At 47.7% G+C, this 20,267-nt stretch overlaps 2 protein-coding genes across 6 annotated transcripts in view; one reads left to right on the top strand and one right to left on the bottom strand.

The window, feature by feature from the left end:
• Positions 1–436: 436 nt before the first annotated feature.
• On the bottom strand, positions 437–7,575 carry PHOSPHO2 (phosphatase, orphan 2). Of its 4 annotated transcripts, none has more exons than XM_077447951.1 (2): positions 7,506–7,575; positions 437–1,528 (listed from the first exon to the last, which is right to left on the bottom strand). In XM_077447951.1, the coding sequence occupies exons 1-2, from the start codon at positions 7,555–7,557 to the stop codon at positions 780–782; spliced, it is 801 nt and encodes a 266-aa protein (XP_077304077.1). In that variant the 5' UTR covers positions 7,558–7,575; the 3' UTR covers positions 437–779. The 4 variants fall into 4 exon arrangements, with proteins under 4 accessions (XP_077304077.1, XP_077304076.1, XP_077304079.1 ...); XM_077447950.1 differs by having other exon boundaries at positions 437–1,531; positions 7,506–7,524; XM_077447953.1 differs by lacking the exon at positions 7,506–7,575 and adding an exon at positions 7,025–7,405 and having other exon boundaries at positions 437–1,531.
• CFAP210 (cilia and flagella associated protein 210) overlaps positions 7,567–20,267 on the top strand; it is a 38,386-nt gene continuing 25,685 nt past the window's right edge. The window contains exon 1 of one of the 2 annotated variants that reach the window (XM_077447949.1): positions 7,567–7,725. In XM_077447949.1, coding sequence (XP_077304075.1) covers positions 7,659–7,725 — 67 coding nt within the window. In that variant the 5' untranslated portion in view covers positions 7,567–7,658. The remainder of the gene's footprint in view (positions 7,726–20,267) is intronic. The other variant, XM_077447948.1, reaches the window with a different exon arrangement.

Below are 20,267 nucleotides of genomic sequence, written 5' to 3'. Positions count from 1 at the left end.
GAATACAAACGGAAGTCACACCTTTTCACTTTTTTTTTTTTTAAACAAATAAATATCTGGAACCATTTATCATTTTTCTTCCACTTCACAATTATGTGCCACTCCGTGTTGGTCTATCACATAAAATCCCAATAAAATACATTTATGTTTTTTTTGGTTGTAACATGACAAAATGTGGAAAATTTCAAGCAGTATGAATACTTTTTCGAAGCTCTGTATTTGTATAATTCCTGCCAGGAGCCAGCCCACTGCTTGCATCTGGGTTGGGGGGCTCTTGAGAGTAGTATTGAGGCAGGGTGCTGTGATGTTTTCAGGAAGCTATGTACAGCACCCTGCTGCCCCCTCCCACCAGCCATGATCTGGTTGCAAAGGAAAGAGAAACAGAGACCCAGTGATGATGTCATTGGATCTAAATAAGATATGAAGCGACAACAGGTTTTATTGCAATATTTATTTAGTATGTTTCTGAGGGGGAGAAGAACCAGGGAAGGAAAAACATAAGCATATGAAACTTTTGCTTTAAGTCGTACTGAGACAATCATTTATAGCTTCCTTCTTACAGCTGCAAATTGTTTCCAGCTCCCAGCTGTCTCAGAAAACAGGTGCAAGTAGTCCCTTCACATCTGTTTAACTGGATGCCTCAGTTGCTTGTTGCCAGTCAATCACAGGAGAAGTTAGATGATGGTCTGCTTCACTGAAGGGAAAACTTGAACTCAAGGGAAACCTTTTAACATTTGTTTGCAAGTGAATAAAATAATTAAAAATGCTATACTAAAGTTTTACTCCTCCAACAATAATTTCAGATGAGCCAATATTTCATTGCCTGTAGACCATATGCTTATGGACGAATCAATTAATTCGATCTCCTTAGCGATATGCTTCTGTAGTGAATAGCCTTCCCTTGGCATGGCAATATCTCCCTTCTTCAGGAAAGTTACCGGGCAAAGATCATTGCTGCCATCGCCAATATACACTATTTTAGAATACTGAGCCCCATCGCTGGTCTGCTTGGCTATGAATTCTTCTAATACTTTTCGCTTGCATAGGTTCTTAGGGCAGGATGTGCAGTGATGGACATGAAAATTTTGGACGGTGAGATTTCCAAACCGATCAAAGGCTGCAGGGTTGGTAAATACTTGATCGAAAACATTGTGAACATTTGCGTGCGTCAGAATCCAGTCAATAAAGATGGTATTTGAGTCAGAGATGATGATGCAATCAAAGCGATCCTTGTTATGGCCAATGAAATGGAGAAGCTCAGTCATGCCTGGTGTATATGGTATAGAGATCATAATTCTTTTCATGTCGTCCTCTCGTATTCCCTGTTCTCCAAGGTAGGTGAAAATCCTGCCCATATACTCTGTCCATTTTCCCTTCTCATAGGAATTTTGCAGCACATTTGGGAGCGTTTTATCAGGGGCGCACTGGACAATCCATGTGTCGCTGTTATCATTGACAATCGTGTGGTCAAAATCAAAAACTAGCAGTGTCTTCATCTCTGTGACCGGGCTGATACCTTTGAGTTGGCCTGCTTGAAATAAAAAAAAAAAACGCAATGTAAACATGTTATTGAAAGGTTCTTACATTGTCTGTTATATTAGGTCTAGAGTGGGAGTTACATGCCAACCAGATTATTTCAACTAGTCACTACCAGTAGGGATGAGACGGGATTTAGTCTGGATAAGGCGGTAAGCCTGGTACACACTTATCAAAACGCAGCTGGTTCAGTAGGACCAGCTTCTGTCAAATGGTTATGCTGGAAAACCATCGTTGGATCAGAGCTTGGAAATGGCCACTGGTGGTCTTCTGATTATTTTTTTTATGATCTGGCCCAAGATACAAGTGGCAGATGTACAGCTGGCCATATAAAAAAGAAACGCAAGAGGGCACCTCCCTCTAGGATTAGCAAGTTATGTCGAAAAAAAATAAAAGACAATAAAAATGCACTCTAGATAAAAGTGGATCAAGGCATGTCATAAACCCATATAGACCTCCATGGGATCACTGTGCGGCTGCAGAGCTCAGAAGGCACGTGGCTAGTCAGGCTTCAGGCTGGAACATAAGGATCAGCAGCAGACCCATAGGCCTATGGTTTGATAAAGGGGCCCCCTGCCTGATCTGAAACTTAGCCACATCCCCTCCGCTTCCTGTTATCATCACCTGAGACAGGTGCTGTTTGGAGCCGCAGTCATCTTGCCAGTTTTGAAAGCTGCTAATACTTATGTTCCAGCCTGAAGCCTGACAGTTGCACTTCCATGAAAAACTCTGCCTCAACTAGCCACATGTCTGCAGAGCTCTGTTATCTCACGGAGATCCTATGGAGGTCTATATGGGTTTATGACAAGCCTTGATCTACTTTTATCTAGTGAGTGCATTTTTATTGTCTTTTCATTTTTTAATAAATCGCTACACCTAGATGGAAGCACCCTCATGTTTCTTTTTTATATGTGCATCGGGATCTCAAGACCTAATCTGAGAAGAGCTGCATCCACTTCACCTGGTGTTCTCTACTACTCTCCTGGCCCTCTTATGTGCCCCATTAAATGACATGTTTATTATCATGGTGGAGTGCGCCAGGTGGATATTCATCTAAACAATCTCAGGTACTGGCGCTTGCCATCTTGCCTAATGGAAAACGGCAGTAAGCCCTTGTGGCTTTACAGCTGGTTTCCTACTGCACATGCGTGAATTGTGCTGTGCTTTGTGAATGGCCTGGCAGCGGGGGGAGAAAGAGCAGGGCCGAACTTCCGGCTCACTTTGCGGTGGCGAACTGAGCCGAAAGTGGGAGCGGGTACCTGTCAAAACCAGGTACCCTCTCCCCTCCAGAAAGTGACAAATGTGGGGACGGGATGCAGAACAGGGGAGCTTCCCCTTTTGTGGGTGGAGCTCTGCTTTGAACAAAATCAGTTGACTCAATAATGGCAAGAAAGAATCTGTGTATGGCCCATTGATGTAGTCCATATAAAAACAAATGGCAGGCTCTCTAACAGGGCACATAAAAGAAACAAGCACAGTATAAAGTGCCGTGAAAAGTAATTGCCACCTCCCATGCTGAATCATGAATGAACTGTGATTAACCACAATGTTTTGAGTTAAATTTCACTTGCCACACTCAGGCCTTATTAATGCCAGACCTCAAGAAATTGCATAAATAGAAGCAGTCTGACAAAGTGAAGCATGCCAACAGATCACAAAAAGCCATACATCATGCCACAATCTAAAAGCAGTCAGATTAGAAACAAAATAATTTACATGTATTGGTCTAGGATGGGTTTCAAAGCCATTTCGAAGGCTTTGGAACTCCAGTGAACCACGGGGAGAGCCATTATCCACAAATGGAGATAACTTGGAACAGTGGTGAACCTTCCCAGGAGTGAACCTTCCCTACAAAAATTACTCCAAGAGCATGACGACGACTCATCCAGGAGGTCATAAAAAGAAAACCCAGAACAACATCTAAAGAACTGCAGGCTTCACTTTCCTCAGGTAAGATCAGTGTTCATGATTCAACAGTAAGAAAAAGAGACTGGGCAAAAATGGCATCCATGGGAGAGTTCCAAGGCCAAAGCCACTGCTGACCAAAAAAAGAACACAAAAGGTTCATCTCACATTTACCAAAAAACATCTGGATTATCCCCAAGACTTTTAGGAAAATATATTTTGTGGACCGAGACAAAAATGTACCTTTTTGGAAGGTGTGCAACTCATTGCATTAGAAATAAAATTAATACAGCATTTCTTAACAAGAACATCATACCAACAGTCAGACATGGTGGTGGTAGATGATGGTCTGAGGCTGCTTTGCAGCTTCAGGACCTGGACGACTTAGCATAATTGATAGAACCATGAATTCAGAGCTCTACCAGAAAATCCTAAAGGAGAATGTCCGATCAGTTTGTGACCTCAAGCTCAAGTGCACTTGGCTTTTGCAGCAGGACAATGATCTAAAACACAAAAGCAAGTCCACCTCCAAATGGTTCAAACAAAGCCAAATTTAGGTTTTGGAGTGGCTTAGTCAAAGCCCAGACTTAAATCCAATCAAGATGCTGTATCATGACCTTACACGGGCCGTTCATGCTGGAAAGCCCTCCAATGTGGCTGAATTAAAACAATTCTGCAAAGAGTAGGCCAAAATTGCTCCACAGCAATGTGAAAGACACATTGCCAGTTATCGCAGATGCTTGATTGCAGTTGTTGCCGCCAAGGGTGGCACAACCTGTTATTAGGTTTAGGGGCAATTACTTTTCATCAGCACCTGACCTAGTAATCTATAACTAAAGCAGATCAAAGTACCTGAGGTGGACTGTAAACAAACCTTCAATGATAACCCAACATGTAGCAGAAGCATGCTACGTGGTATCATAAATCTGGCTAATAAACACAATATCAGTCATACACTAAAGTCACTGGTGGAGTATACAGTATTAAAATACAGAAATTGTGCACCAAAAGTAAACTGACAGCTGCCCAAAGGAATTCATGATTAATCAGAATTCATATTGACAGGTTGCCATAACAACATTACATTGGCAATAATGATCAGCGATAAGTGCAATGACGTTCTGTGTTATTATCTAACTATGGAACACGACAGCAGATATACTCATTCTGACTAGCATTAGATTAAACCTAAACTGGTTCTAAACCTCAGACCTTAAAATATGAACAAAGCATATAAATTTATAGCAGTGGTTCTCAACTTCTGTCCTCAGGACCCACTAACAGGCCAGATTTTAAGTATTACCTTGAGCTGAGCTGGCGGATGACAGGTCCGTCTCTGCTCACTGAGTGGGGAGGGACCTGTCAGGGTGCCGCTGATTCCTATGGGGAGATCAGACGAAAACGGACAGCGTGTCCGTTTCCATCAGATCTCATCCGATCTGCCAAGACGGATGGCTGAACGTATCCCCATACATCTGTCTTGAGCGGATCGGAAGGCAGGCAGGTGTCAGCGGACACATCACCGCTGACACCCGCCTGCCCATAGGAGTCAATGGGTGCCCCACCTGGACCAGCCTGAAAAATAGATAGGCAGATCTGAGCAGGCTTATCGTGTGAAAGGGGCCTTAGCAACATGGCAGAAAAAACTTCTAATGTTACAATATGTACATGCATTTATGTGTGTACAGCGATTGAGTGTAAATGCATTTTACTGGCCAGAATATTCATTTATTCTGACTAAGGATGAGCTCCGGTGTGTTTGCACACCACGTGCAGAGCCCGCCAGGAAGTCGGCACTGCACTGCACTAATCACAGGCAGTGAGACATTGCCCAGATGCGCGGCTGCAGAGATCAGCCAATGTCTCACTGCCTGTGAATAGCGCAGTGCCGACTTCCTGGTGGGCTCTGCATGTGGGGTGTGCGAACACGCCAGAGCTCATCCTTAATTCTGACTATTCAAAAACATTTACACACACATTCAGATGCATTTACGCACATGTGTGCATATTTTCTGCTCAAAAGCTCCTCTCCTGTCTTTTCCTGTCTGTAAACACCTACGTGTGTGTGTGTATAGCCACATGCTAACATAGAGGTGCTTTTATAACCAAACAAAAAAAAACACTGAACGCCTGTAGAAATGGTGTTTAAGCTCTGTGTATATGATGCCTCAAAGTCCAACTCTGGGCAAATAAACAATGATCACTTACGCCCTGTACACAGGAGCCGTATGCTGGGCTACATCAGACGGTTCAAGAAGAACCGACCAACATTCGGCCCGTATGTATGCTAGCCGGTCCCACCAAAGCCGGCTTCTGTCAGATGAGCATGCTGGAAAGCCAACAGCTGACCGACTCCTGATCAGTGCTCTCAGCCAATGGCAGAGAGGGCGATCAGAGTGTTCTGGCGGAGGGGCCGCTCCCCCTGTCAGAACACAACAGCTCGGTGGTGGAGATTGCTGTACTCGTTGGATCGTTAGTACAGCGGCTCCAACTGGAGCTGACAGTTATTTTTCTTTCAACTCATCATGTGTACCAGGCTTTACAGTAGGGCTGTGCCTGCACTGCAAAGGGTTAATTGCTCATTCACATCTAGGGGAACAATAAGGCCCCTTTTCACACACGGTGGATTCCGAATAGATCAGCAGGGGATCTGTTCGCTATTCCCATTGATCTGAGCAGAGTGGGCGGATGACAGGTCGGTCATGGATAGGGATGAGTTCAGGCGTGTTCGCATTGGAACACATGCAGAGCCCGCCAGGAAGTCGGCGCAGCGCTGCGCTAATCACAGGCAGTGAGACATTGCCCCCGATGTGCGACTGCAGAGATCAGGCAATGTCTCACTGCCTGTGATTAGCGCAGCAATGCGCCAACTTCCTGGTGGGTTCTGCACGTGTTCAATGCGAACACGCCACAGCTCATCCCTAGTCATGGACACAGCCCACTCTACTCTATGGTCTGGTGGGTGTAAACAGACTCCTCTGTCCGTTAACACCTGACTGCCCTCCAATCCGCCTAGACAGAGAAACACAGATCCCCTCACATTTATTTTTTTAGTGGATTGGAGGTAGGTGGGTGTAAATGGACACACTTACCTGTCCATAGGGGTGAATAGACGTCTGATGAGGTCTGCTTCACAAAACTGACAGGCGGACGTGATCGAGGCCTAAAAGGAGATATACTTACATAATCCTCCAGGCCTCCCCGCTGCTAGACCAGTCCCTGCAGCTAATGCACCCCCCACGCTGCAGCGGTCTGGGGTCCTGATGTCATCAAGACCAGTGCAGAGCCCATAGCCCTGCACTGGATGGGAGGACACTGAAAGACAGACCACCACCTGGTTGTGGGGGGGCGCCGTCTGCCGGAGGATCGGGTAAGTAACACAGTTTCTCCTCTCCCCCGTAGAAAATCAGCTATTAACCCCATGAGGAATGATTTTTGTTCCTCCCAGCCCTCGATGGAACGATTATGTGACAGTGTAAAGGAGGAATCACCCTACTGATCAGGATGATGAGGGATTTCCTCTATGGATTCAACATAACCCTTCCAGAAGGTGTGCAGATTAAAGAGGATTCCTGGCACTCACCCAGATGAGATGATCAGGCAGAGCTCACAGTAATATGGATGTCACCCGCTCCTCCTCTATCTCTCTCTCATCGGTTGGCTCCTTGGCAGGAAGACTGGACTGGATTTTCCAACTCTGGTAATCTCTGTATCTCCCAGGCTGACACTCCAGCCCCAGCTCTATACAGATCCACAGGGCAAAGGTACTATATGACGTCAAAAGAGCCCGCCCGCCATCTTTACTGAGGGCAAAACCCCACAACAAAAACCATCAATTCAAACAGGACACCCGATCAACTAAATGATCGTTCCGCCATAATGAAGAACTGCACAGCCGCGATATCTCAGAAGATGTTTTTTTTTTCTTTTAGCTATAGACCCAGTGATATGTAAAAATTAGTCCCCCCACCAAACCAAAGTCTTAGAATCGATCCTCGTCTCTCCTCGCTCTGTCATTGTGCTATCTATGCTCTACGTCTCATTCAATTCATGGCACTGCCCACCTTCCTTCGCAGTCCGACTGTCACGTGGTGTCATGGACGTACTTCCTCCCATTTCCGGCTTGGTCACTAAGCGACGAAGACTCGTTCGTTGCCAGGCAACAAGGGGACGTGCTAACATATTGGTGGTGCAGGAGAGAAGAGAGGATCGGGGTGATGGCTACAATGTCGGCCCCTGTGGTTCAGTATGGCCGGAGGAAAGGCTCCAGCAGAGGGCAGGCAGGTGAGGCTCCGAGCTGGCACCCCGGAAAATGGAGGACGAGGGGTCACCTATTCTAAAGAGGAAACATCACTGACTGATCATTTTATATATATATATATATCATTTATTTATCGTCTGCTGGATCTGACCATATAACCCCCCCAAAATGTGTATATATATATATATATATATATATATATATATATATATATATATATATATATATATATATATATATATATATATATGTGTATGTGTATATGTGTATATATATATATATATATATATTGTATTACCAAAAGTATTGGGACACCTACCTTTACACGCACATGAATTTTAATGGAATCCCAGTCTTAGTCCGTAGGGTTCAATATTGAGTTGGTCCACCCTTTACAGCTATAACAGCTTGAACTCTTATGGGGAAGGCTGTCCACAAGGTTTAGGAGTGCGTCTATGGGAATGTTTGACCATTCTTCTAGAAGCGCATTTGTGAGGTCAGGGACTGATGTTGGATGAGAAGGCCTGGCTCACAGTCTCCGCTCAACTTCATCCCAAAGGTGTTCTATCGGGTTGAGGTCAGGACTCTGTGCAGGCCAAACAAGTTGCCCCACCCCAAACTCGCTCATCCGTGTCTTTATGGACCTTGCTTTGTGCGCTGGTCCAAATCATTTGGTGGAGGGGGGATTATGGTGTGGGGTCTTTTCAGGGGTTGGGCTTGGCTCCTTAGTTCCAATGAAGGGAACTCTGGAGGTGTTAGCTTACCAAGACATTTTGGACAATTTCATGATCCCAACTTTGTGGGAACAGTTTGGGGATGGCCCCTTCCCATTCCAACATGACTACGTACCAGTGCACAAAGCAAGGTCCATAAAGACATGGATGAGCGAGCTTGGGGTGGAGGAACTTGACTGGCCTGCACAGAGTCCTGACCTGAACCCGATAAAACACCTTTGGGATGAATTAGAGCAGAGACTGAGAACCAGGCCTTCTCATCCAACATCAGTCCCTGACCTCACCAATGCGCTTCTGGAAGAATGATCAAACATTCCCATAGACACACTCCCTAACCTTGTGGACAGCCTTCCCAGAAGAGTTGAAGCTGTTATAGCTGCAAAGGGTGGGCCAACTCAATATTGAACCCTACGGACTAAGACTGGGATATCATTAAACTTTGTGTAAAGGCAGGTGTCCCAATACTTTTGACAATATAGTGTATGTGCAGCAATTAGGATGGGCATTAATTACTATGCACAGCCATGCCATTAAAGTTCATGTGTATGTAAAGGTTGGATCTGACCATATAATCACCATAAATATTTCTTATGTTTTAACTTTGTGATCTGTGCAGTACCGCACATCCGGTATCAGAGTGACCCCACTGTGTATGAAGGAGCACAGGGGGCACAGCAGACAGTAGCATTGTCAGTGTTGGGGGAGGGGAGTGTTAGATGTACTGGCAGATTAACCACTTGCTTACTGGGCACTTAAAGCGGGATTCCACCGTTTCTAACGTTTTTTTTTTTTAGGCATAGTGAAAATCAATATTATTAAGAAGGCTAACACTTACTTCTGTTGTTTCTGCCATCAGCAGCATGCCTTTGTCTCCTCATAAATGACTTTATAAAACCGTCTCCCGACGGTTTCCATTTTGCCTGTGGGCATGTGAAGCCCACAGGCATCCTCTTCCGGGAGTGTGTGATGCTAAATGACCAGCATGCACCGCCCGATCTATAAAAGATCTCGCGCATGCGCAGTAAGCGCAATATCGAGCGCCGTCAACAGCTCCGGTTGCCATGACAACGGGTGTTCTCGTCGGAAGTCCCGCCCCGTTGTCATGGCAACGGAGATAAACAATGATACAAAGACATCACTTCCCTTCTATGACTCGCGCGAGATCTCTAGACTCCTAGATCTCACAGACTCCTGGGCAAAAAAAAAAAGATCCCAGGAGCCCATGCGGCAGACCGGAACAAGTGACCTGCCGATTAAGCCCCGCCCCTTTCCGCATCGGCTCCTCCCCTTTCCGCAATTCACTGGGACAGAAAAATTGAAATATAAAAAAAACGGAGGAAGACAGCTGAAAGGTAAGGGGGTTACATAGCGTTTAGGGAAGGGGGGATCACATAGACCTAGGAGTGTATTTTAGGGTGGACCTCCGCTTTAAACCCCCCTCAGTCCCAGACCAATTTTCAGCTTTCAGCGCTGATGCACTTTGAGTGACAATTGCGCGGGCATACAACACTGTACCCAAATGAAATTTTTATCATTTTTTTCCCACAAATAGAGCTTTCTTTTGGTGGTATTTAGTTACAGCTCGGAGTTTTATTTTTTGCTAAACAAACAAAAAAAGATGCAAAAAAAAAAAAAAAAAAAATCATGTTTTAATAGTTTGTTATAAAATTTTGCAAACGGGTCATTTTTCTCCTTCATTGAAGTGCGCTGATTAGGCGGCACTGATAGGCTGCATTGGTGGGCACTGATGGGCTGCATTGGTGGGCACTGATGGGCTGCATTGGTGGGCACTGATGGGCTGCACTGGTGGGCACTGATAGGCATAGTTAAGGCGGCACTAATAGGCACAGATAAGGCGGCACCGATGGGCACAGATAAGGCGGCACTGATGGGCAAAGATGGGCACAGATAAGATGGCACGGATGGGTGGCACGGATAAGTGGCACGGATGGGTGGCACGGATGGGCACTGATAGGTACCACAGATAGATGGGACTGATGGGCACTGATAGGTGGCACTGATAGGTGGCTCTGATAGGTGGCACTGCTGGGCACTGATGGGCGGCACTGCTGGGCACTGATGGGCGGCACTGGGGTGCAGCACCTTTGAGGCAGATTGGGTGGCACTGTGGGTGGCACTGTGGGTGGCACTGTGGGCACTAGGGGCACTGACGGGGGGCACTTACTTTTTCTTTTATTTTACTTCAGGATGGCACTGCGGGAGGCAGGTGGGCACAGGCAGGTGGCAGGTGGTCCCTTGTATTGATGGCCGTGATCGGGACTGATGTCCCGATCACGGCCGCCGGTGATCGGCTTTTTTTTTCTCTCCTCGCGCTGTCAGCGCGAGGAGGAATAATAGCCGATTACCGGCTCCGTTCTATTACATGATCAGCTGTCATTGGCTGACAGCTGATCACGTGATAAGGGGTCGGGATCGACCCCTTACACGGATCGGTGATCAGGCGAGTCTCACGGACTCGCCGATCACAGAGCGCGCCGCGCGCGCCCCTCAGGGGGCGCGCAGGCCGCTCGTAACCAGGACGACGTCAATAGACGTAGTCCTGAAAATGTAGGTCCGCGCTAATGCCGTCATTTGGCAATAGCGCGGATCTGAAGTGGTTAAGGTGGGTTCACACTATTAGGAGTCCGGTGCATCTCCATTCACCGTTTCAAGTCCAATTTCAGCCCAAATTTTGGGCTCATTTCAAGCCTGAAATGGAGCAAAAGACACACAGGACTCCTGTGAAATTCTCACCAGAGCCGCTGCAGACATGTGTGATCTGGCACCATAGAGAGCCGGTCACAATCTCCTGCTATGCAAATTGGATGCAGCGAAAAAAATCGACATCCAATTCGCAATCGTGTGAACCCAGCCTTAAAGTAGTTGTAAAGTCACGAATTTCAAAGCCAGATACCCCCTCTGTTACAGAAAGATATACTGTGCAGTATCTGTGTTTGTTAAAAAATTATGCAGCGAAATACATTATTTCAGAGCGCCGCTGTGCGCTCACGTGACCTGGCGCTGAGCTTCCCCGATCTGAGGACTACAGTGGGAGAGGCTGGCTCCTGTTCTCTCATGGCTGCTTCTCTGAACCTCCAGTTTTCACAGGAAAGTGTTAACAGGGGACAGTGCAACCTGAAATCACTCTGTTAGCTTGGAGAAGAGAGGAGGGAGTAGTATGGGAGAACCTTGTTATCCTAAGCTATGGGGCTGTGTGGTTCTTTTGGTGCACAGTGTAGGGAGAGAGCTCTAGTCCCTGCATGCCAGGGTTGCTTCATAGGTTGCTGTAAGAGAAAGAAACCGCCCTCATACCTTGCAACTTTTTGAGATGGGAATGAGGGACACCTATTAGCAAAAGTATATAGGGATATGACACATCCCTGCCATGACTCCCTTAACTGCTTCCTGCCTGCCAGCTGTCAAATGATGGCTGAGCGTCGGGGCTCTCATTGTGGGTGGACGTCATATGACGGCCTCCCAGAACGACCGATCTCACGCGCATCGTGGTGATCGGTGGTGCGATGTGTCAGTCTGACACACTGCTGCACCGATCTCGGTAAAGAGCCTTTGATGGAGGCTCTTTACCACGTGATCAGCCGTGTCCAATCACGGCTGATCATGATGTAAACAGCAAGAGCCATTGATCAGCTTTTCCTCACTCGCATCTGACAGACGTGAGTAGAGGAGAGCCGATCGGCTGCTCTCCTGACAGGGGGGGGTCTGTGCTGATTGTTTATCAATGTAGCCCCCCCCCTCGGATGCCCACCCAGGACCACCAGAGATGGCCACCACACTGTACCACCAGGTATGCCACCCTAGACCACCAGGGAAATGTCAAACAGTGCCCAGGCAGCTGCCAATCAGTGCCCATCCGGTGTCATCAGTGATGCCTAACAATGCCATCTATCAGTGCCGCCCATAAGTGCCTATCATTGCCTGCCAGTGCCACCCATGAGTGCCCAGTGCCACCTGTCAATGCCCATCAGTGCCACCTCATTGGTGCTGCCTTATCAGTGCCCATCAGTGAAGGAGAAAACGTATTTATTTACAAAATTTTATAACGGAAACGAAAGAAGAAAAACGTTTTCTTTCTTCAAAATGTTAGTTTTTTTTTTATTTGTTTAGCAAAAAATAAAAAACACAGAGGTGATCAAATACCACCAAAAGAAAGTTCTGTTTGTGGGAACAAAATGATAAAAATTCTGTCTGGGTACAGTGTAGCATGACCGCGCAATTGTCATTCAAACAGCGACAAACGCTGAAAGCTGAAAATTGGCTTGAGCAGGAAGGGGGTGTAAGTGCCCGGTATTGAAGTGGTTAAAGGAGAATAATGCAAAATAAAGATTAGTTAAACCCACAAGTGCTTTTTTTAACACTATTATTCCTTTATATTGGCTTTTAAAATTTCCAGATGCAGCAATTTAGAAATTGGATGAAAGGTTTAGCACTGGGAAACACTTTTTGAAAGATAAAAAGTGCATTTTATATACAACTATAAAGATCAGACCAAAATGAGGGACAAATGAGGAGGAAAAAAGGACAGAGAGTTACTTTTTTTTGAAATCCGGGACAGTTGGGAGCTATGCACCCTGAAACAGGTAACCAAGGACAGTGATCATGACACCAGCTTAAACTAAAATATAAACAAGGATTAAGACCTGATTCACACCTATGCAGGTTGTAATTTGCATATTCCAGGTGCATTTTGCATTTTTCAATACACACTTTTGATCCATTGAAGTCTATGGAACCAAAAACCAGAAAAAAGTCCCTGGTTCTTTCCATAAAATGCACATGTGAACTACATCCATAGGAAACCATGTTAAATGGACTGTAGTGTGCTTCTGCAAAACTGAAAACGCACTAAAAAATGCATAGGTGTGAACCAGGCCTTAACCTCTTCCCGCCCAGCCTATAGCAGAATGACGACCGGGTGGTGGTTCCGTTAGGACAGGGCGTAATATGGTGTCTTTCAGGATAACAGCAGTTTCACGTCTGTGGGCGTGTAAACAGGAAAAGCCTTGTATCGGCTTTTCCTCTCTCATGTCTGACAGATGAGAGTAGACGAGAGCCGATTGGCTGCTCTCCTGTCAGCGCAGACCACCCACGGATGCCCACCCAGGACCATTAGGTATTCCACCCATGGCCACCAGGGATGCCAAAATCAGTGCCCACAAATGGTGCCAGTCAGTGCCCATCACTAATGTCTGCCAGTGCCTCCTTATCAGTGATGCTCATCAGTGTCCATCCATGCCCACCTATCAGTGCCACCCATAAGTACCCATCAGTGTAGGTTTTCAGTGCTGCCTATCAATGCTCATCAGTGATGCATACCGGTGCCACCTCATTGGTGCCACCTATATGTACCCATCAGTGCCACCTATCAGTGGCCATTCGTGCTGCATACCAGTACCACCTATCAGTGCTGCGCATTAGTGCCACCTCATCAGTGCCGTTCAGTGTAGCCTCATCAGTAGTGATGGCCGAACGGTTCGCCCGGCGGTCGTTTCGCGGCGAATTTCCGACTTTCGCCGTCCGCGGGTTCGAACGCCTTTTTCCGTCGTTCGCCCCGGCGGACTTACGTGTTTAATGTATACAAGAACTTTAACCTTTCGTGACACGTTTATCATGTGTTACAGGACAACCAATTGAGACATGACAGCTCATGGACACTTGGACATTCCCCCTAACCTATAAATACACCCGATCCGGTGGCCATTTTACATTCTTTCTTCTGTCACTGTAGGGAAAGGATCCTGTGTGGAGTAGGGACAGAGAAAACGCTAGCTATTTGGTACACAAAAGTTCTTTTCAGGACTGGTATAGGTGTTAGGTCAGCAGCCTGAGTTTCTTTTGTCAGTTTAGATAAAGGGACAGAGCGCTGTATGCTGCTATTTTAGGGACAGCTCAGCCAGATTAGTCTTTCTTCATCATCATCATCATCATCATCATTAGCTGTTACTATCAGGTCCACAAAAGAGCTGTTCCAGCTAATCGTTCCAGCCTACTCTTTTTTGCCAATTTGTATAGGGACAGGCAGGAAGCAGTGTGTCAGGCAGTGAGGATAATTTTAAAGACTTGCTGTTACTATTAGTTCCACAAAGGTTCTTTTCAGGACTGGTATCAGTGGTACGGTAATAGGCTTGTACACGTATAATATTCTTTCTTCCAAATATAGAAAGAATATTATACTTGACTGCTGCCCTTCTGCTGCAGTCTGCTAATCATTCACAACTCACTTGTTCCACAAAGCTCTTTATCAGGACTGGTAACTTGGTCTGTCTAGGGTGCTACGGTACATAGGCTTGGGTGCGGTACAGTCTGCTGTTCTGTAAGGACCGCTATCGGTCCACAATACATAGGGTTGCCGTGCACTACTGCTGACCGCTGCCCTATACTGCAGCAGTCCTTCATTGGTATAGGGACTGACGTACAGTCTGCTAATCACTAACACACAACCTGCTTGGTCCACAAAAGTTCTTATAAGGACTGGTAACTTGGTATAGGGTGCTACGGTACATAGGCTTGAGTGCGGTACAGTCTGCTGTTCTGTAAGGACCGCTATCGGTCCACAATACATAGGGTTGCCGTGCACTACTGCTGACCGCTGCCCTATACTGCAGCAGTCCTTCATTGGTATAGGGACTGACGTACAGTCTGCTAATCACTAACACACAACCTGCTTGGTCCACAAAAGTTCTTATAAGGACTGGTAACTTGGTATAGGGTGCTACGGTACATAGGCTTGAGTGCGGTACAGTCTGCTGTTCTGTAAGGACCGCTATCGGTCCACAATACATAGGGTTGCCGTGCACTACTGCTGACCGCTGCCCTATACTGCAGCAGTCCTTCATTGGTATAGGGACTGACGTACAGTCTGCTAATCACTAACACACAACCTGCTTGTTCCACAAAAGTTCTTATAAGGACTGGTAACTTGGTATAGGGTGCTACGGTACATAGGCTTGAGTGCGGTACAGTCTGCTGTTCTGTAAGGACCGCTATCGGTCCACAATAGATAGGGTTGACGTGCACCACTGCTGACCGCTGCCCTATACTGCAGCAGTCCTTCAGCGGTATAGGGACTGACGTACAGTCTGCTAAACACTAATACACAACCTGCTTGGTCCACAAAAGTTCTTATAAGGACTGGTAACTTGGTATAGGGTGCTACGGTACATAGGCTTGAGTGCGGTACAGTCTGCTGTTCTGTAAGGACCGCTATCGGTCCACAATAGATAGGGTTGACGTGCACCACTGCTGACCGCTGCCCTATACTGCAGCAGTCCTTCAGCGGTATAGGGACTGACGTACAGTCTGCTAAACACTAATACACAACCTGCTTGGTCCACAAAAGTTCTTATAAGGACTGGTAACTTGGTATAGGGTGCTACGGTACATAGGCTTGAGTGCGGTACAGTCTGCTGTTCTGTAAGGACCGCTATCGGTCCACAATAGATAGGGTTGACGTGCACCACTGCTGACCGCTGCCCTATACTGCAGCAGTCCTTCAGCGGTATAGGGACTGACGCACAGTCTGCTAAACACTAACACACAACCTGCTTGGTCCACAAAAGTTTTTATAAGGACTGGTAACTTGGTATAGGGTGCTACGGTACATAGGCCTGAGTGCGTTACAGTCTGCTGTTCTGTAAGGACCGCTATCGGTCCACAATACATAGGGTTGCCGTGCACTACTGCTGACCGCTGCCCTATACTGCAGCAGTCCTTCATTGGTATAGGGACTGACGTACAGTCTGCTAATCACTAACACACAACCTGCTTGGTCCACAAAAGTTCTTATAAGGACTGGTAACTTGGTATAGGGTGCTACGGTACATAGGCCTGAGTGCGTTACAGTCTGCTGTTCTGTAAGGACCGCTATCGGTCCACAATACATAGGGTTGACGTGCACCACTGCTGACCGCTGCCCTATACTGCAGCAGTCCTTCAGCGGTATAGGGACTGACGTACAGTCTGCTAAACACTAATACACAACCTGCTTGGTCCACAAAAGTTCTTATAAGGACTGGTAACTTGGTATAGGGTGCTACGGTACATAGGCTTGAGTGCGGTACAGTCTGCTGTTCTGTAAGGACCGCTATCGGTCCACAATACATAGGGTTGCCGTGCACTACTGCTGACCGCTGCCCTATACTGCAGCAGTCCTTCATTGGTATAGGGACTGACGTACAGTCTGCTAATCACTAACACACAACCTGCTTGTTCCACAAAAGTTCTTATAAGGACTGGTAACTTGGTATAGGGTGCTACGGTACATAGGCTTGAGTGCGGTACAGTCTGCTGTTCTGTAAGGACCGCTATCGGTCCACAATAGATAGGGTTGACGTGCACCACTGCTGACCGCTGCCCTATACTGCAGCAGTCCTTCAGCGGTATAGGGACTGACGTACAGTCTGCTAAACACTAATACACAACCTGCTTGGTCCACAAAAGTTCTTATAAGGACTGGTAACTTGGTATAGGGTGCTACGGTACATAGGCTTGAGTGCGGTACAGTCTGCTGTTCTGTAAGGACCGCTATCGGTCCACAATAGATAGGGTTGACGTGCACCACTGCTGACCGCTGCCCTATACTGCAGCAGTCCTTCAGCGGTATAGGGACTGACGTACAGTCTGCTAAACACTAATACACAACCTGCTTGGTCCACAAAAGTTCTTATAAGGACTGGTAACTTGGTATAGGGTGCTACGGTACATAGGCTTGAGTGCGGTACAGTCTGCTGTTCTGTAAGGACCGCTATAGGTCCACAATAGATAGGGTTGACGTGCACCACTGCTGACCGCTCACCTATACTGCAGCAGTCCTTCAGCGGTATAGGGACTAAGAGTTTTGTCACAGGGTCATTTAAAAAATGACATGCAGAGGAAGAGGCAGGCCCTTCCGCAGGGGTGGTAGGGGTAGGGCAGGAGCAACAGGCTTGAGCCAAAGTGGGAAGTTGCAGAAGGTGCGTTCAATTACTTTAAAGGATGCACCAGACTTGGTTGAGTGGCTCGCTCAGCCTTACTCTTCTGCACCCTCCTCATCCTCTCGATCTGCACCCTCTTCTTCACTCTCTGCTATGTGCACCCCCAAAGACACTACCACCAACAACACGACCACCACCACCACCACCACATACCTTCCGCTTGAGTCACTGGAATTATTTTCCGATCCATATCAAGAGGACATTTCTGATGCGCAGCCACTCTTGGTATTGGATCAGGAAGAGGAGGTAGCAACAAGCGCTACTCAGCAGTCTGACGCCAGTACCCAGATCAGCCCAAGGAGGAGGTTGGTCCCCGGTGTTGCTGCCTACTCTACTTATAGCGGTGGGGAAGGTGACGTTGATGATGACGTGTCTAGTGATGTCACGTGGGTGCCCACAAGAGAGGAAGAGGAGGGGAGTTCAGAGGGAGATATGGACCAGCAGATAGGGAGGAGAAGCAGCAATGACTTACATTGCACAGCAGGGACAAAGCAGACTGCAAATGTATCAGGAGCGAGTCATCGACCATGTACGGTCACATCTGGCGCTCCCAGGACACCGGCACATGGCTCCGCAGTGTGGGCTTTTTTTAACGTGTCCGCTGCTGACAATAGCGTTGCCATCTGCAATCTTTGCAGTCAACGCGTTAGTCGCGGTAAGCCCAATACTCACCTAGGGACGACCGCCTTAAGAAGGCACATGAGCAGCCATCACCGAGCCCAGTGGGAGCAACGGAACACACAAAGCCACACTGCAGGCTCTCACCGTCCAGCCTCGTCTTCTACTTCTCCTTCTCCTCTCTCCTCACAATTGTCCTCCACTCCACCTTCCATCACGCCAAGCTCACATTTTTCTGCAAAAAGGCAGGCTTCCGTGGGCCTAATGTTTGAGCGTAAAAAAATGATGACGCCGGATAACCCTCTTGCCCAACGGTTGGCGGCTGGCTTGTCAGAACTCATAGCCCGCCAACTACTGCCATATAAACTGGTGGACTCGGAGGCCTTTCGCAAATTTGTGGCCATTGGAACACCACAATGGAAGGTCCCAGGAAGGAAGTATTTCTCAGAGAAGGGCATCCCAGAGCTATATGGCCATGTTCAGCGGCAAGTGAATGTATCTCTGGCACACAGTGTCGGTGCCAAGATACATCTGACCACAGACACGTGGTCTAGCAAACACGGGCAGGGAAGGTATATCAGTTTTACTGCCCACTGGGTGAACCTTCTGACGGCCGTCAAGCATGTAACCCGTGGCACCCGTGTAGATTTGGTTTTACCGCCACGGATTGCATGCAGGCCTGACTCTTCTTCTCCTCCTCCTACTCCATCCTCCTCCCTCTCCTCCTCAGCTGCCTCCTCCTTTTCCGCTGCTAGCGTCTCTTCCACTGCACCGCCCAAGCTCCCCAGAACCTATTCCACATGCCAGGTGAGACGTTGCCATGCCGTGCTGCGTCTGTTGTGCCTGGAAGCAAAGAGCCACACTGGCCCGGCACTCCTTTCAGCTTTGCGTTCACAGGCAGATGAGTGGCTAACACCGCTCAATTTGACAGTTGGTAAAGTGGTGTGTGACAACGGTGCCAATCTGCTTAGCGCATTGAAACAGGGCAAAATCACGCACGTGCCGTGCATGGCACACGTCTTAAACTTGGTCGTGCAGCGATTCCTTGTCAAATACCCTGGGGTCCAGGACATCTTGCGGCAGGCAAGGAAAATCTCGGCCCATTTCAGAAGATCTTACACGGCCATGGCTCGCCTTGCTGACATTCAGCGGCGACACCATCTGCCGGTCAGACGTCTTATTTGCGATTGCCCGACGCGATGGAACTCAACCTTCTATATGCTTGATAGGCTGCTCCAGCAGAAACGTGCAGTTAACGTCTACCTGTATGAACTCTGCGAAAGAAACGGTTCTGGGGAGCTGGGTTTTTTTTCACCGCGCCAGTGGCTGCTCATGCGCGACACATGCAGACTTCTGCGGCCATTTGAGGAGATCACCAAACTGGTCAGTCGCAGCCATGGCGCCATCAGTGACATGGTACCTTATGCCTTCTTTCTGGAGCGTGCATTGCGTCGTGTCATTGATCAGGCTGTGGAGGAGCAGGAGCGGGAAGATGAGGAAGTCGCAATGCTGGATGAATTCCCAGGGGGGGCTACTCTATCTGAGACAAGTCAACAACAGGAGTCTGATGAGGAGTCAGAGGAGGATGGTGCCGGGGCGGATGAGCAGGAGCAAGAAGAGCATGCTTTAAACCTTTCTGGGATCCCTGTTGTGCGAGGATGGGGAGAGGAGAATGAAGAGGACGACATTATCCTGGATGATGAGCAGGAGCCAGGCCACCACACCGCTTCCACTTTAGTGCAAATGGGGGCCTTCATGCTCCAGTGTTTTAATAGGGACCCCCGTATAAAAAGCATGAGGGTCAAGGACCAGTACTGGGTGGCAACGTACTTAGACCCCCGGTACAAACACAAAATGGCGGAAATGTTACCGCCGTCGCAGAGGGCTGTCAGAATGCAGCACTTCCAGGCCTTGCTTCGAGAAATGCTGCATTCTGCTTTTGCGTGCGCTGGCAGAGGAGCAATTCCCACTCCCAGAGAAGGATTTGCGGGTACCAATCCAACAGCGCCTGCAAGAAGAGGCCGGTTTGAAGATGTGTTGGTGACTTCGGATATGAGGTCATTCTTTCAGCCGACCCATCGACAGGTGTCATCCGGATCCAGCATCAGGGAACGCCTAGACCGTCAGGTGTCCGACTACATTGGGTTAACGGCCGATGTGGACGCTCTGAGGAGTGATGAACCCCTAGACTACTGGGTGGGCAGGCTTGACCTCTGGCCAGAG

This window comes from Lithobates pipiens, unplaced genomic scaffold (genome assembly GCF_037356315.1).
Source record: "Lithobates pipiens isolate NorthernLeopardFrog02 unplaced genomic scaffold, aLitPip1_a1.2 Scaffold_22, whole genome shotgun sequence".
In the NCBI taxonomy this organism is placed as follows: Eukaryota; Metazoa; Chordata; class Amphibia; order Anura; family Ranidae; genus Lithobates; species Lithobates pipiens.
This window is presented reverse-complemented; position numbering and strand designations above follow the sequence as displayed.

Bases quoted from the DNA above. Each gene is read 5' to 3' on its own strand.
- PHOSPHO2 (XM_077447951.1), bottom strand. From the start codon at position 7,557: ATGGGAGGAAGTACGTCCATGACACCACGTGACAGTCGGACTGCGAAG. The intron at 1,529-7,505 runs GTGGGCAGTGCC...TATTTCAAGCAG, and splicing joins CAGTCGGACTGCGAAGGAAG to GCCAACTCAAAGGTATCAGC.